A 12,524-nucleotide genomic window follows, 5' to 3' on the forward strand; every position below is an offset into this window, starting at 1 on the left:
GAAGGTGCGCCCTAGAGGGAGGCCCTCCGACCCTGGTGCAGAGACCGTAGTCTGGTTTCTGAGGCCCAAACCTAGGCGGTCGCTGTGACCCATGCATGGGATCACATGACCTGCTCCCCCTGCTAACCGAGCTGGGGGCTCCTCGTGCGGATCTGGCCGGTCCGTCCCCCTGGAATGGCCAGCACCTAGGACACACCGGGCCCTGCACGCTTGTCTCCTTGTGTCTGGAGCCGTGAGCCACGACCACGGCAGGGGAACACTCAGGACCGGGCCAGGAGAGGCCACTGGGCCACCTGCCGTGAAGTCCTGTGAGTGGTTCATGGTCACAAGGGATGCCTCCAAGAGGTCACAGGGGCATGACCGCCCCGAGCACCGGCCACCCCCGGGCTGGGCCTTGGGTTCCCACCATCCTGAAGGAGAGCACCCCGGGTCTCATTCCCTCTCCATCTCACTCGCGCCCGTTTGAGTGGCTTCTGCTCCTTGCTATTAGAGGAGTCCCACATCGAGGGACCTCGGGAGGAGCTCTCCCCTCCTCGTTCTTCACGTTAGCACGAGGAAGAGGATCCCACTTTTTGGAGGGAACTTGATGGTTTTGAGATCTTTGAGCTTTTACCCTCAACACGGTGGATTCCCGGGCATGCCCGGCAGGTAGCACGATGACAGGCAGCTGTTCCGGGGCTTGGCCTTTGGACTGCAATGGTGCAACGGGCTGAGCGGTGTCCCTCCACGATTCGTGTCAGCCAGGAACCTCAGAATGTGACCTTATGGGGAAAAAGGGTCTTTGCAGATGCAGCCACATGAAGATGAGGTCATGCTGGGTGAGGTGGGCCCTGAATCCAGTCATTGGTGTCCAAGAGAGGACAGACACACAGAGACACAGCAGGACAAGGTGCTGTGAAGACAGAGTCAGAGATGGGGGAGCGATGTGGCCACATGCCAAGGACTGGCGACCGACACCAGGAGCTTGGCTGGAGGATGACACGGCGTCTCCCTCAGAGCTTCTGGAAGGAAGGGGCCACCAGTGTCCTAGCTGCAGAGTGGCCGTGGTGAATTGGGCCACTGGTCAACAGCAAAGCAGCTTCTGACAGAGAAGGCTTCTGAACATCCAATTTTTTTTTTAAAGATTTTATTTATTTATTTGACACAGAGAGAGAGAGAATGAGCAGAAGCAGCAAGGAGGGACAGAGGGGGATGCAGACTCCCCGCTGAGCAGGGAGCCCAATGTGGGGCTCAATCCCAGGTCCCCGGGATCATGACCTGAGCCGAAGGCAGATGCTTAACCAACGGAGCCACCCAGGTGCTCCCCAAATTCTTTTCTAAAAAATTTTTAAATTTAAAATCGATTTAATTAACAAAGGTGCATTATTATTTTCAGAGGTAAAATCTAGTGATTCATCAGTTGTGTACAATACCCAGTGCTCATCCCATCACGTGCCCTCCTTCCTGCCCACCCCCCAGTTACCCCATTGCCCTCCCTGCCTCCCCTCCAGCAACCCTATTTGTTCCCTAGAGTTAAGAGGCTCTTATGGTTTGTCTCCTTCTCTCTGTTTCTGTCTTATTTTATATTTCCTTCCCTTCCCCTGTGTTCATGTGTTTTGTTTCTTAAATTCCACGTAGGAGTGAGATCATAAATTGTCTTTCTCTGACTGACTCATTTCACTTAGCGTAATACCCTCCGTTTCCATCTGTGGCATTGCAAATGGCAAGGTTTTATTTTTCTGATGGCTGAGTAATATCCCATTGTGGGGATACAGACCACATCTTCCTTGTCCAGTCATCTGTCGATGGACATCTGGGCTCTTTCCATCTGGGTGCAGGTGCCCCTTCTCATCACCTCACTTGTATCTTTGGGGGTAAATAGCCAGCAGCAGAATTGCTGGATCGCAGGGTGGCTCTATTTTTAACTTTTTGAGGACCCTCCATCCTGTTTTCCGGAGGGGCTACACCAGTTTGCATCCCCACCAACGATGTAAGAAGGTTCCCCTTTCTCCGCATCCTCGCCAACATCTGTTGCGTCATGAGTGGTTAATTTTAGCCACTCTGACAGCCGTGAGGTGGTATCTCTGTTGAGCTTGGATTTGTATCTCCCTGATGCCGAGTGGTGATGTGGAGCATTTTTTCATGTGTCTGTTGGCCTTGTGGCCATTCTCAAAGAAGACCTATACATGTAGGTTGGATGAAGATCTTCGAACGAAGAAGAAGAAGAAGAAAAGAAGAAGAAGAAGAAGAAGAAGACAACCTTCCAAAGGAGACCTACACATGTAGGTCCAAAAGTTTGGTCTTTTGGAGAAACGTCTCTTCATGTTTCTGCCCACTGAAAATCCAAATTCTTGAGAACGTGTTAAAGGACTCATCTTTGAGTTCGAAAGTATGTGTCATGTGGGAAATGAAGTTCCTGGGAGCAGGGATCAAGTGTTAGTGAGAGATGAGCAGCAGTGGGAGCATCTTCCTGCCCCGAGAGGCAGCGGCTCTGGGAACTTGGCATCGCGTTTGTGGTCAACGGAAATGGTGTTCTCCAACGCTTGCACGTTGACTCCCATCCAGCTGGTTTCTGAGTTTCCAGTGTGGGAAATGTTAGACGCAGCTCTTATGTGGGAACCGTGCATTAGTCAGGGTTCTCCAGAGAAATGGTACCAATAGTGTGTGTGTGTGTGGAGAGAGAGAGAGAGGATTAAGGAACTGGCTTTTGTGGTTATGAGGCTGGCAAGCCTGAAATCTACGGGGTAAGATGACAGGCTGGGGACTCAAGGAAGGGATGATGTTGTAGCCAGGGTTGGAAGCCAGTCCTGGGACAGAATTCCCTCTTGGGAGACCTTGCTCTCTTAAGACTTTCAACTGATTAGATGAGGCCCACCCACACTGCAGAGGAGAATCCGCTTTACTCAAAGGCAGCTAATTGCAAATGTTAGTCACGTCTAAAAAATATTGTCACAGCAACATCTAGACTGGTGTTTGGCCAAACATCAGAGCACTGTGTCAGCGCAGGCCGGGCCCCAGGGCGTCACGTCTGGTCATGGCCACGGCTGCTCACCTACCCCCTCCCAGTCTCTCTTCCCTGAAGTGGCGGAACTGGGGGTTTACTGCATAAAACGGGTGCTCTGGCCTCGAGTGGGGCAGTGGGTGCTGAGTCTCTACCAGGTGATGTAAGAATAGCCGCGGGGTGGGGGTTTCCGTGAAGATGGGGGTCGGGAGGGCAAGGGGCAGCGTGGCAGGGCCACTGGGTGGGACAGGGAGGGTGGCCTGTCGCCTGGGCCCCTGCGGCACTCAGGTGAAGCATGTGACTGTGCCCGGGGCTCCCTGGGAGGCTGAGGAGGTGGCCGCTGGCCTGCGAGTGTCGCTCCGAGCTCCCTTTTGGGGTCTGGATGGTGGTGGTAATTGGGGGGAGTCCGCTCTGTCAGCAGATCATAATAGGTTTCCCAACTTAGCTACAGGGGGTTGAATGGTGGCTCCCCAAACTCTCATTCCAGAGCCTGGAACTGGGAAGGTGATTTTATTTGCAAAAAGGGTCTTTGTACACGTCCAGAGAGTGAAGATGTCTGATGAGATTACCCCGGATAACTGAGGCGGGTCCCAAATCCAGGGATGAGCATCCTTGTAAGAGAAGGGCAGAGGGAGATGTGACACGGACATAGTGGGCCCTGTGAGGATGGGGCCACAACGTGGGATGACGCAGCCACAGGCTCAGGACGGCGGGGGCCCCCGAGGCTCGGGCAGGCAGAGAAGGGAGTCTCTCCGAGAGCGGCTGCAGGGAGCAGGGCCTGCCCACACGCCGATCCCAGACTTCCGGCCTCCACCCTGAGACGGTCCGTTGCTGGCGGGTGAGAATTTGTTAAGAGCAGCCCCGGGGCCCCTCGAGATCCGGGCTGGCTGCCACCCCCTGTTCCAGGATGCAACACATCCCGTTTGCCAAGACGGTGCGCGCTGGCGTGGGTGCCGCACCTCTCCCGGCACAAGCCAGGGGAGGAGTGCGGGGGTGGAGGGCTGTGGAGAGGGCAGGGCGGCTGGGTGGGGGGCCGTGGGGGGGCCGGACTGGAGGAAGCTGGTGTGCTCCTCTCGCCCTGCCAGCCGCTGCCTGGGGACGGCCCCTTGCAGAAGCCGGGACAAGGGTCCAGGCCAGGAGTCGGCAACCTTGTCCCGTACGGGGTCAGATGGTAACGACCCAACTCTGTTGTAGCACAAAAGCATCACAGACAAGGAAGCACAGAGATGTGGCCCGATCCATGGACTCAGGCCTGGGCCATGGGGCAGGTGTCCTCGGGAGGATGCAGGGGCAACGGGGACTTTGGAGAAAGGAGGTGGGGCTGGCCTGCCTTGGGAGCAGCCCCCCCAAAACTGTCAGGCCTGGTGGCCCCCAGGCTCGGAGGACGGGTCTTCTCAAGCTTCCCAGGGGCTTGTTTGGAAGGCAAGGGGTCTGGGCAGTGGGGCTCACGGTGACCCTCCTGCCCCCCACAATGGCAGCCCAAGCAGCCAGCGCTCCCTGGGGACGCTGTGACAAGTCACGACGAAGGTCTCCATGGAGCAATGGCCCACGGTTCCCAAGAGCAGAGACAGCACTGATGCACCGTGGCACAGGCGCAGACCCAGCTCCTGGGTTTATCAAGACACCGGCAGATGCGTCGCACGAGCAACGAGACCCAGACATCGTGGAAAAGAACCGAGTGGAAGTGTTCGGCCTAAAGATACACTCCAAATAGCCACGTTCTCCTGATAGGAGGTGGGGGCGAAGGTGAGCGAGCCGTGACCGGAGCCCCTGGAAGGCCGGAGGGGACACTAGAGGGCACAGCAAGCAACTGGGGCGTGAGACCAAGTTCAGCTGGAAGAGTGACTCTGAGCCCCCAGAGGCGGTGGTGGTGGCTGCTCTCTGGGGTGGAATCAGCCACACGTCCAGCTCCCAGGGGCCCGAGGCCTTGGAGCCAAATGGGGATGGAGAAGGGGCTCCAGCGTGGGGGGCTGGGCCGGCGGGACCAGGGCAGGGGCTGGGAAGGACCCCCCCAGCCTCCCGCACTGTCAGGTCTCCGTGCGGGGCCGCTGAGGGAGTGAAGGCCCGTGTCCTGGCTGTGACGTGCGCCGATGACGGCTCACAAGCCCCTCGAGGCCACCCTGACAGGGGACACCAGGCTGTTGGGAGTTTGAGGTTCTTGGAGCTCAGATCAGCCAGGGAGGAGCCTGGCTAGTGAGGTTCTGGGACACGAGCAGGTAAACTGGGGACCCACTGTCAACCCTCGGGGACAGCGGACTCACTGCTCAGACTCCTGTGAACTCGCACTGACTTTAACGTACTCTGGGAACAGGGAGGGGCGCGCCAACAAAGAAACGGATCCCCTTTCGTCGGTAGGACGCCTTCCATCCCTCGGCTTTGAGTCGGGAGCCAGGTGGCCGCCCGGAGCAGGGGTGTCAGACCCGTCTCTTCTACACACCCTGGCAGCCCTGGCAGCCGGATCCACCCAGAAGCTGGTTCCCGAAGCCCGTGGGCCAGCCCGGTGGCGGCTGCACCTGGGGCTTGGTGGAAGTGCAAGGCTCGGGGTCCTGGGTGGGCGCGGGGAGGGGGTGCGTGGAGCTGTGCCCGTGGTCAGCTCTCGCTCCAGGGGGACACTGCCTCGCACCCAGGACTCTGTGTCCTTGTCCACAAAATGGGCTTAAATTCAAGCCAAGATTGCACACATGAGTCCCCGTGGGGCGGGTCACAATGTGCAGCCGGGGGGAGGGGCGTGTGCAATTACAGTGACCATGTTCCGAGGCAGCCCCCCCCGCCAGGGTCCCCGTGGGCTCCCCTTAGAACCGGATGAGCCACCCAGTCACCCAGAAGCAACCCTGACTCCCAGGCTGCCCCAGGTGGAGGAGGACTCAGGGCCCCTCCAAAACTGACGGCAGGTGGCTAGTGGGCATCCCTAGTTGGTCCTGGCCCCTCGGTCCCACCGGAACCCACCCTGCGGCCCGCCTCCCCAGCAGGTCCTCCGCCCCCCCGACGTGGATCCGAGGCTCCCCTGCTGCCTTGTGCGCGCTGTGCCCTGGACCGCAGCGGGATTGCCCCCGGTCTGTGAATCCCAGGTGGCCTTGCAGAACGGGGGGCAGGAGGGGGCGGGGAGGTCGGCTGGTCAGGGGTTCCGTCACCCGCCTCGATGCGCAGTTGCCGGTCCGACAGCGCACATGCACACACGGGGACACGCACGCCTGCCCCGCTCCCACCCAGGCTGGAGCACACGGCAGGTGCTGCGCGGGCCCAGCCCCCCTCTGGCCAGGCCAGCTCAGAAAGGGACAAAAGATCAGGCTGGAGCATTCTTCTCTGTGGCCTTCAATACGTGCGTGGAGCGCCGTCGTACAGGAAAGCCACGTCAGCCTCGGCGTTTCTCAGGGATCGGGGCAGGCCGGCAGGGGCGGTGGCCGAGGGCATCAGGGAGCAGGGGTGGGGGTAGCGGCGGGTCTGGAGCGCTGTCACCTCGCAGGAGGGCTCGCTTTCGGACGGGGCTCCGTCTTGTCCCGTGTCCCCCGGACTGTGTGCAGCACGACGTTCAGGCGGGTGGAGGAGCACGAGCTGAGGTGCAGGGAGACGGGAGGCGGGCCTGGGTAGCTCCGTCGGGCCCCTTCAGGGCTGCTGGGTCATCACAGGCTTCTGCGGGACACACACACACACACACACACACACACACACACAGGTGTGTGCACTGGCCACTCCCTCATCAGAGGGTGCACGGACAGAGAGGGAGAATTTCAGGCTCTGAAGCACGGGGAGGGATATTCTAATCGGAAAGCCCGTCAGTTCTCAAGTCCCCGCTGGCAACTTCCTCCGGGACAGTCATCAGCCCTGGGCGGGGACTGCGGAGCTCCGGCCACGGTCGTGCCGCCGCTGTCAGTTAAGGTGGGGCCTGCGGGCACCTCTATCCTCGCGTCTGCCCCCACGTGCATCCCCTTGTTGGGGTGCCTGTCCCCTCCCTGGGTGTCCTCCCCATCCGTGGGCTGTCCCCTCCCCAGGTGACCTCCCCATCCATGGGCTGTCCCCTCCCTTTTGTCCTCCCCATCCGTGGGCTGTCCCCTCCCCAGTGTCCTCGTCTGTGGGTTGTCCCTCCCTGGGTGTCCTCCCTGCCCATGGGCTGTCCCCTCCCCAGTGTCCTCGTCTGTGGGTTGTCCCTCCCTGGGTGTCCTCCCTGCCCATGGACTGTCCCCTCCCGGGGTGTCCTCTGCCCCAAGCCAAGACCCACCCCAGGATGAGCAGTGGCCCCTGCCACTGGTACATTCTGGTACCTTTAAGAAATGTTTTCAATTTTCCTTTAAATCTTTGGCCAATTTTACCCGTTAGTGTTCCCCCGGTCTGTGCTCTGGGGTCTTTTTATTTTTTTCAATAAATTTATTTTTTATTGGTGTTCAATTTGCCAACATGCAGAATAACACCCAGTGCTCATCCCGTCAAGTCCCCCCCTCAGTGCCCGTCACCCAGTCACCCCCCCCCCCATGTGCTCTGGGGTCCTAACGTCACTGTCACCATGTAAACCCGCCAGGCCACCAAGGTGTCCGCGCCTCAGGAAGCAAGAGGAAAGCTTACTGCGAAGCTGTGGGCGGCCACCCCCTTCCTGCTGTTGGGGTTCCTCTGCGTCAGGGATCCGCGGTACGTGGACGCCGATGGTCGAGCAGAGTCGGCGGCTCTACCTTCGGGGACAGGGAAGCGGTTAGGGACGTGCACACCCCGTGGACTCCACTTTTCTCCGCGGCCTGGGAGCGAGCCTCACGGTCCCGTCGGAAAGGCTCCCTCCGGCAAAACACCAAGTGCCACTGCCTTTCCTTTACTCTGTGACGTGCTGTGGGCCGCGGGGCCTGGGGGCGCTGCCTTCGGCACGGAGGGGCCCCCCCCCCAAGGGCCCTCGCTCTCACATCCTGGCCAACGGCTTGTGGCCACAGCGAGCGGATCCCGGGGGGAGGGTGGCCAGTGGCCTTGTCTGCCTGCCTGAGGCCCGGCACCTGCTCCCCGGGGGGGGGTGCTGGGCCCGTCTCCCCCTCCCAGCCCCGGGCTCCGTGACGTTGCGGCAGTGGCTGCAAATCCACCACGGTGCAGGTGTTCACGCCACGGAAGACGGAAGCCGCCAAGTAGGGCTGCGTGACGCATCTTGCCAGGGGAGCTGAGGAGCTCCGTTCCGGGCAGGGCACGCAGGGCCGGGATCTGCCACCTGTTCCTGCTCCGGGACCCAACCCTACTGAGGGGACTGCCGATCCAGCGATCCCGGGGTGGGGAGGGAGGACACCCGTGGCCCTCCCCACCTGTCCCTGGGGATGAGGGATAAGAAGCCACTCCGCGGAGGCGGGTCATGGTGGCAGGAGAGGTGGGTGCAGGCCACCAGCCTCCGTGGGAAAGCCCGCCAGCTCCGGGGGCGCCTGGGGTGGTGAGGTATCCAGGCCCGGGACCGGGTGAGTGGCCTCTGAGGGCAAGGGGCTCACCCCCATCCTCCTGCTGTGAGCGGGAGCCTTCACTTGGGTTTCAGCCACGAGGCCTCCCGGAAGCTCCCCAAGCGCCAGTGCATGTGCTCCAGAAACCTCCTGGCCGCCCCGTGGCAGCTGGCCCCACTGGCACAGTCCGTCCCCTGGCTGGTGGCCCTGGGTCGCGGGTTCCCCTCAATGGGCCTTGGGACCAGCTCTGTCTCTGGGCTGACCTCTCGGGGTACGGGGAGCTCAGGGGTGCAGAGAGGGAGCTGGCAGGGAGGGGAGCTGGGTGCACACCGGGGTGTGCAAAGACGTGCCCTGAGGAGGTGGAGGAGAACATTCTGGAAGTGGTGGGGAACCTCCGAGGGGAGACACTGCACCCGGCCTTCGGGGAAGGGATCGAGAAGAGCTCTGGGCAGGAGGCCCGGCCCAGGCAAAGGTACGGAAGTGCGGGTTTGCACAGAGCTCTGAGACCCCAGGGGCCTGCGAGGTGTGTGCTGTCCACCCAGGGCCCTGCGTGGGGCAGGAAGTGAGGGCCTGGAGGGCTGTGCTAAGAAATCCCGCTCATTCTGCAGGCAGGCGGGGGCCAACGATTATTTGGGAGCAGAGGAGGGACACAGAGAGAGCTGTGCCCGGGGCCCTGGCTGTCACAACGGGTGGTGAGGGCAGACGCAGGGACGACGGGACACGCCACCGGGGCTTAGAGGGCTGACGGAGCAGCGGGGGGACCGGGCCCTGACCCAGGAAGGGGGCTGCTTCCCTCTGGTGACCTGCTGCCGGGCTGCGAGGGGATCCACGCACGGGCACACGGCTCCCCGCCGGCCCAGCCGTGCACCGTGCACGAGGCAGCCAGGCCTTCCAGCCTTTCTGCCCGGAACAAGGTCCGTGTCCTTGTCACACGGAGACACGGAGGGACACTAGGTCACATTCTGTGCTTCGCGCGAGACGGTCGGGAGCTGCGTACCGCATTAGACCAGCTTACGGCGCAGGGCGTGGAAAACCCAGCGGGGACGAGAGGAGCCGCTCCCTCTTACCTTGGCTTTTCGGAGAATTACTGAACTTCCTTCTGAGGAGATAGGGCGCAGTCGTCACCTAGAAGAAAGAAGTCTCTGGGCTTCACGACATTGCTGCAATTCTGGGGACCCTGGGTGGCTCCGCCCGTGGTTGAGTGTCTGCCTTCAGCTCAGGGTGTGACCCCGGGGTCCTGGGATCGAGTCCCCCATCGGGCTCCCTGCAGGGAGCCTGCTCCTCCCTCTGCCTGCATCTCTGTCTCTCTCTGTGTCTCTCATGGATAAATAAATAAAATCTTAAAAAAAAAAAAAATTGCTGTAATTCTTAGCCACACTGGGAGCTAACCCGGGACTTCCCAGGGTTCTTCCGGACTCTGGTGAACCAGGTCAGCTGTCTGTCCTTTGGCAGTATGTGAACACTGGTCAATGTTAAAATACGTGGTATCAGTGAAAGAAGCGCCAAGTGCCAGAGCATAAAGGAGGTGCTTCCGTTTGTCCCCCGGGGGTGGGAGGCACGGACAGCACGCTCTCAGCCCCGCAGACCTGGGGGTGTCACCACCTGCATGGTGACGCGGACGACCTGCGTGTCCTCTCTGAACTCATCTGGAAAATGGGCCAGCAGCCCCTTCTCAGGGATACTGGACGACTGCCCGCTCCTCGCACGTCCCCGGCTCTCGTGGCTGAGGCCCCTTCGCTCTCACTGTCCCGTGGACTGCGTCCCTGTGACGACGCGGATCTCCGCTCCCTGTTTTGCCTCTTCGGGCAGGAGCAGGTGGCCTGGAATTCCCCTGGAAAGTGCCCAGCATCTCCCCGGGGTCCTGCTGGGCGCGTTTTGTGGGCTGCACCTGGGGACCTGATGCAGAGGCCTCTGGGGCTGGGGCTCCCCGAGCAGGTCAGAAGCACCACGGCCCCGGGAGCAGGGCGGGAGGTCGGGGCCAGGGTGCCGGGGCCGACATGCCTCCATCACGCGTGGCCTGCGTGATCTCCATCAAGTATGTCCAGCTCCCCGAGCCCCGGTTTGCTCATGGGGGCCACAGGGTTAATTCCAACGCTCACTCGCCAGGTTTGTCAGCCCCAAATGGAAGGAGGGGAAAAACACTGTTTACACTGTAGAGAGCTGCCCAGCGTCACTGCACGATGAACAGGAGTGACCAGGGTGCGCTGTGGCTCTCAAGGGGCACGAGGCAGCAGGCAGGACGGGGAACAGATATTGCTCTTCCTGGGGCACGGGGGTGGCACCCCTGACGCCTCGGAGACCCGCCTCCCTCCTGGGCCTGCACCTCCTCTGCACGCAGTGATGGGGCCACTGTCTCAGACCCACCCCGGTCCCGGTGCCCCTGCAGGCACACTGGCTCCTCATGCCCACGTGGCCACGGCGGACACCTGCACCTCCCGGGGGCCAGGGGGTGCCGACCCCAGGAGCCCACCTGCCTGCGCAGGGCCGCGGGGGAGAGCCCAGAGTGAGGTGGTCTATGGGTGACGGGAGAGGAGGGGTCCGTGCGGCCTCCCGCCCCCACGCTGAACCACTCCCGCCGCCTTACCCAGAGCCAAAGACACCGCGTGTGGGGTTTGCCGAGGCCGAGGCCTCTGCCCACCATCCTGCCTCCCCAGCTGGGTTTTCCTGGATTTCCCCAACACGATGACGCCAGCCCCGTCTCAGCGCACGCCTCTGGGGACGCCCTGGGGTCCCCTGCAGGGCTGGCCAAGCTTACACAGGGCATGTTTCAGCCCCACCGCTCCCTGGACTCGACACGCTTCTGGAAGAGCTGCGCCAGCCTTCCTCTTGGAATGACACGTACCTCGTCCGAAGTCTCTGCATTCGGATCCTTAGGCCTCTGGTCGTAACTCCCAGCAAGTCGGGGAAGAAATATCTGGAGGACAAGGAGGGAGCCTGTACCTGCTTGCTGCTTGTCTGACCCCGTCACAGGTGGGCCCGCGGGACAGAAGGACGGCCGTCCTCCCGGAACACTGGCCCTGCCGTGTATCCCCTGCGGCTGGACCTCCGGGGGCTCTCCTGGGACCACCCTCTCTTCGCCTGCCAGGCTACCCCACCGGCGTGACCTGCCTGGGGACCCCAGCCTGAATCTGGGGAGACAGGTACTGGCCCCAGACCCGCCCCCAACCTGCTCTTCCCGCTGCGCCCAGCTCTGACAGCACATGCGGGACGCCACCCTTCAGGCTGCTTCTTTCGGACTTGAGGCCGTGTGCATGCGTCCCAAGTTCTCACAGGAAGAGCCAAGCTCGCCTCAAAAAGCGCTTCTTCAGCCAGAACCCCGGCGGGGCACAGCTCCCGGGCTGGCCACGGGTCGGCGGGGCGGGCGGCGGCCTCTTGGTTCCAGGCCCACCGGGGGGGCCTGCGCTCTGGCCGGTCCCCGGGCACAAAGCCCCCGCGCTGGGCGCCCGCACTCACCGGGAGGTTGGACTTCCTCCGGGGCTTCCCCGAGGGCTTCACCGTGAGCCCCGCAGCCTGCAAGGCCGCAATCTTGGACTTGATGTTGGACACCTGGCAGAAAGGACAGACAGGCGGACCTCGTTCAGCTGTGCCGATTCACCTGCGTTGTTACGGTTCCCTTAAGACAGGGGTCCCCCGGATGCGCTTTCGGGAGCCTGTTGTCACACGTGGCTGCCGGGGAGGGGGCTGCTGCAGGTTGCCCCAGGTGGGAGGGAGGGGGGCCCTGCACACTTTCTGGCCCATTAGGAATTCTGGTTCCCACCAGGGACGTAAGGAGGGGCAGCGACTGGGGTCGGCGTAGCTGTAGCTCTCAGGGACAGGGCTACACTTGACGGGCAAAGACTTGGTCGGCGTCTGCCTCTCTGGCATTACTATTTTATTTTATTTTATTTTATATTTTATTTTATTTTATTTTATTTATTTATTTTATTTTATTTTATTTTATTTTATTTTATTTTATTTTATTTTATTTTATTTTATTTTATTTTTTTTCTGGCATCATTTTAAATGGGCCCCCATTTTAAATGGCCCCAGCTCCCATGGCAGCCAGAGGAAACTTCTAGAAACAGAAACAAGGCCTCCTGTCCTGCTCCCTCCAATGGCTCCCCACCCTCCTCTCGGACCTGCCTCCCACCCTCTGCCCCCTCACACCCTCT

General features: G+C 61.1%; 1 protein-coding gene across 1 annotated transcript in view; it reads right to left on the reverse strand.

Annotated features, from left to right (window-relative positions):
• Nucleotides 1–2,062: 2,062 nt before the first annotated feature.
• MLPH (melanophilin) overlaps nucleotides 2,063–12,524 on the reverse strand; it is a 50,285-nt gene continuing 39,823 nt past the window's right edge. Inside the window, exons 12-16 of the mRNA XM_041768184.1 lie at nucleotides 11,827–11,919; nucleotides 11,216–11,287; nucleotides 9,441–9,498; nucleotides 7,538–7,641; nucleotides 2,063–6,610 (exon numbers count right to left, since the gene is read on the reverse strand). Of these exons, the coding sequence (XP_041624118.1) occupies nucleotides 6,584–6,610; nucleotides 7,538–7,641; nucleotides 9,441–9,498; nucleotides 11,216–11,287; nucleotides 11,827–11,919 (354 nt within the window). The 3' untranslated portion in view covers nucleotides 2,063–6,583. The remainder of the gene's footprint in view (nucleotides 6,611–7,537; nucleotides 7,642–9,440; nucleotides 9,499–11,215; nucleotides 11,288–11,826; nucleotides 11,920–12,524) is intronic.

This window comes from Vulpes lagopus, chromosome 8 (assembly GCF_018345385.1).
Source record: "Vulpes lagopus strain Blue_001 chromosome 8, ASM1834538v1, whole genome shotgun sequence".
NCBI lineage: Eukaryota > Metazoa > Chordata > Mammalia > Carnivora > Canidae > Vulpes > Vulpes lagopus.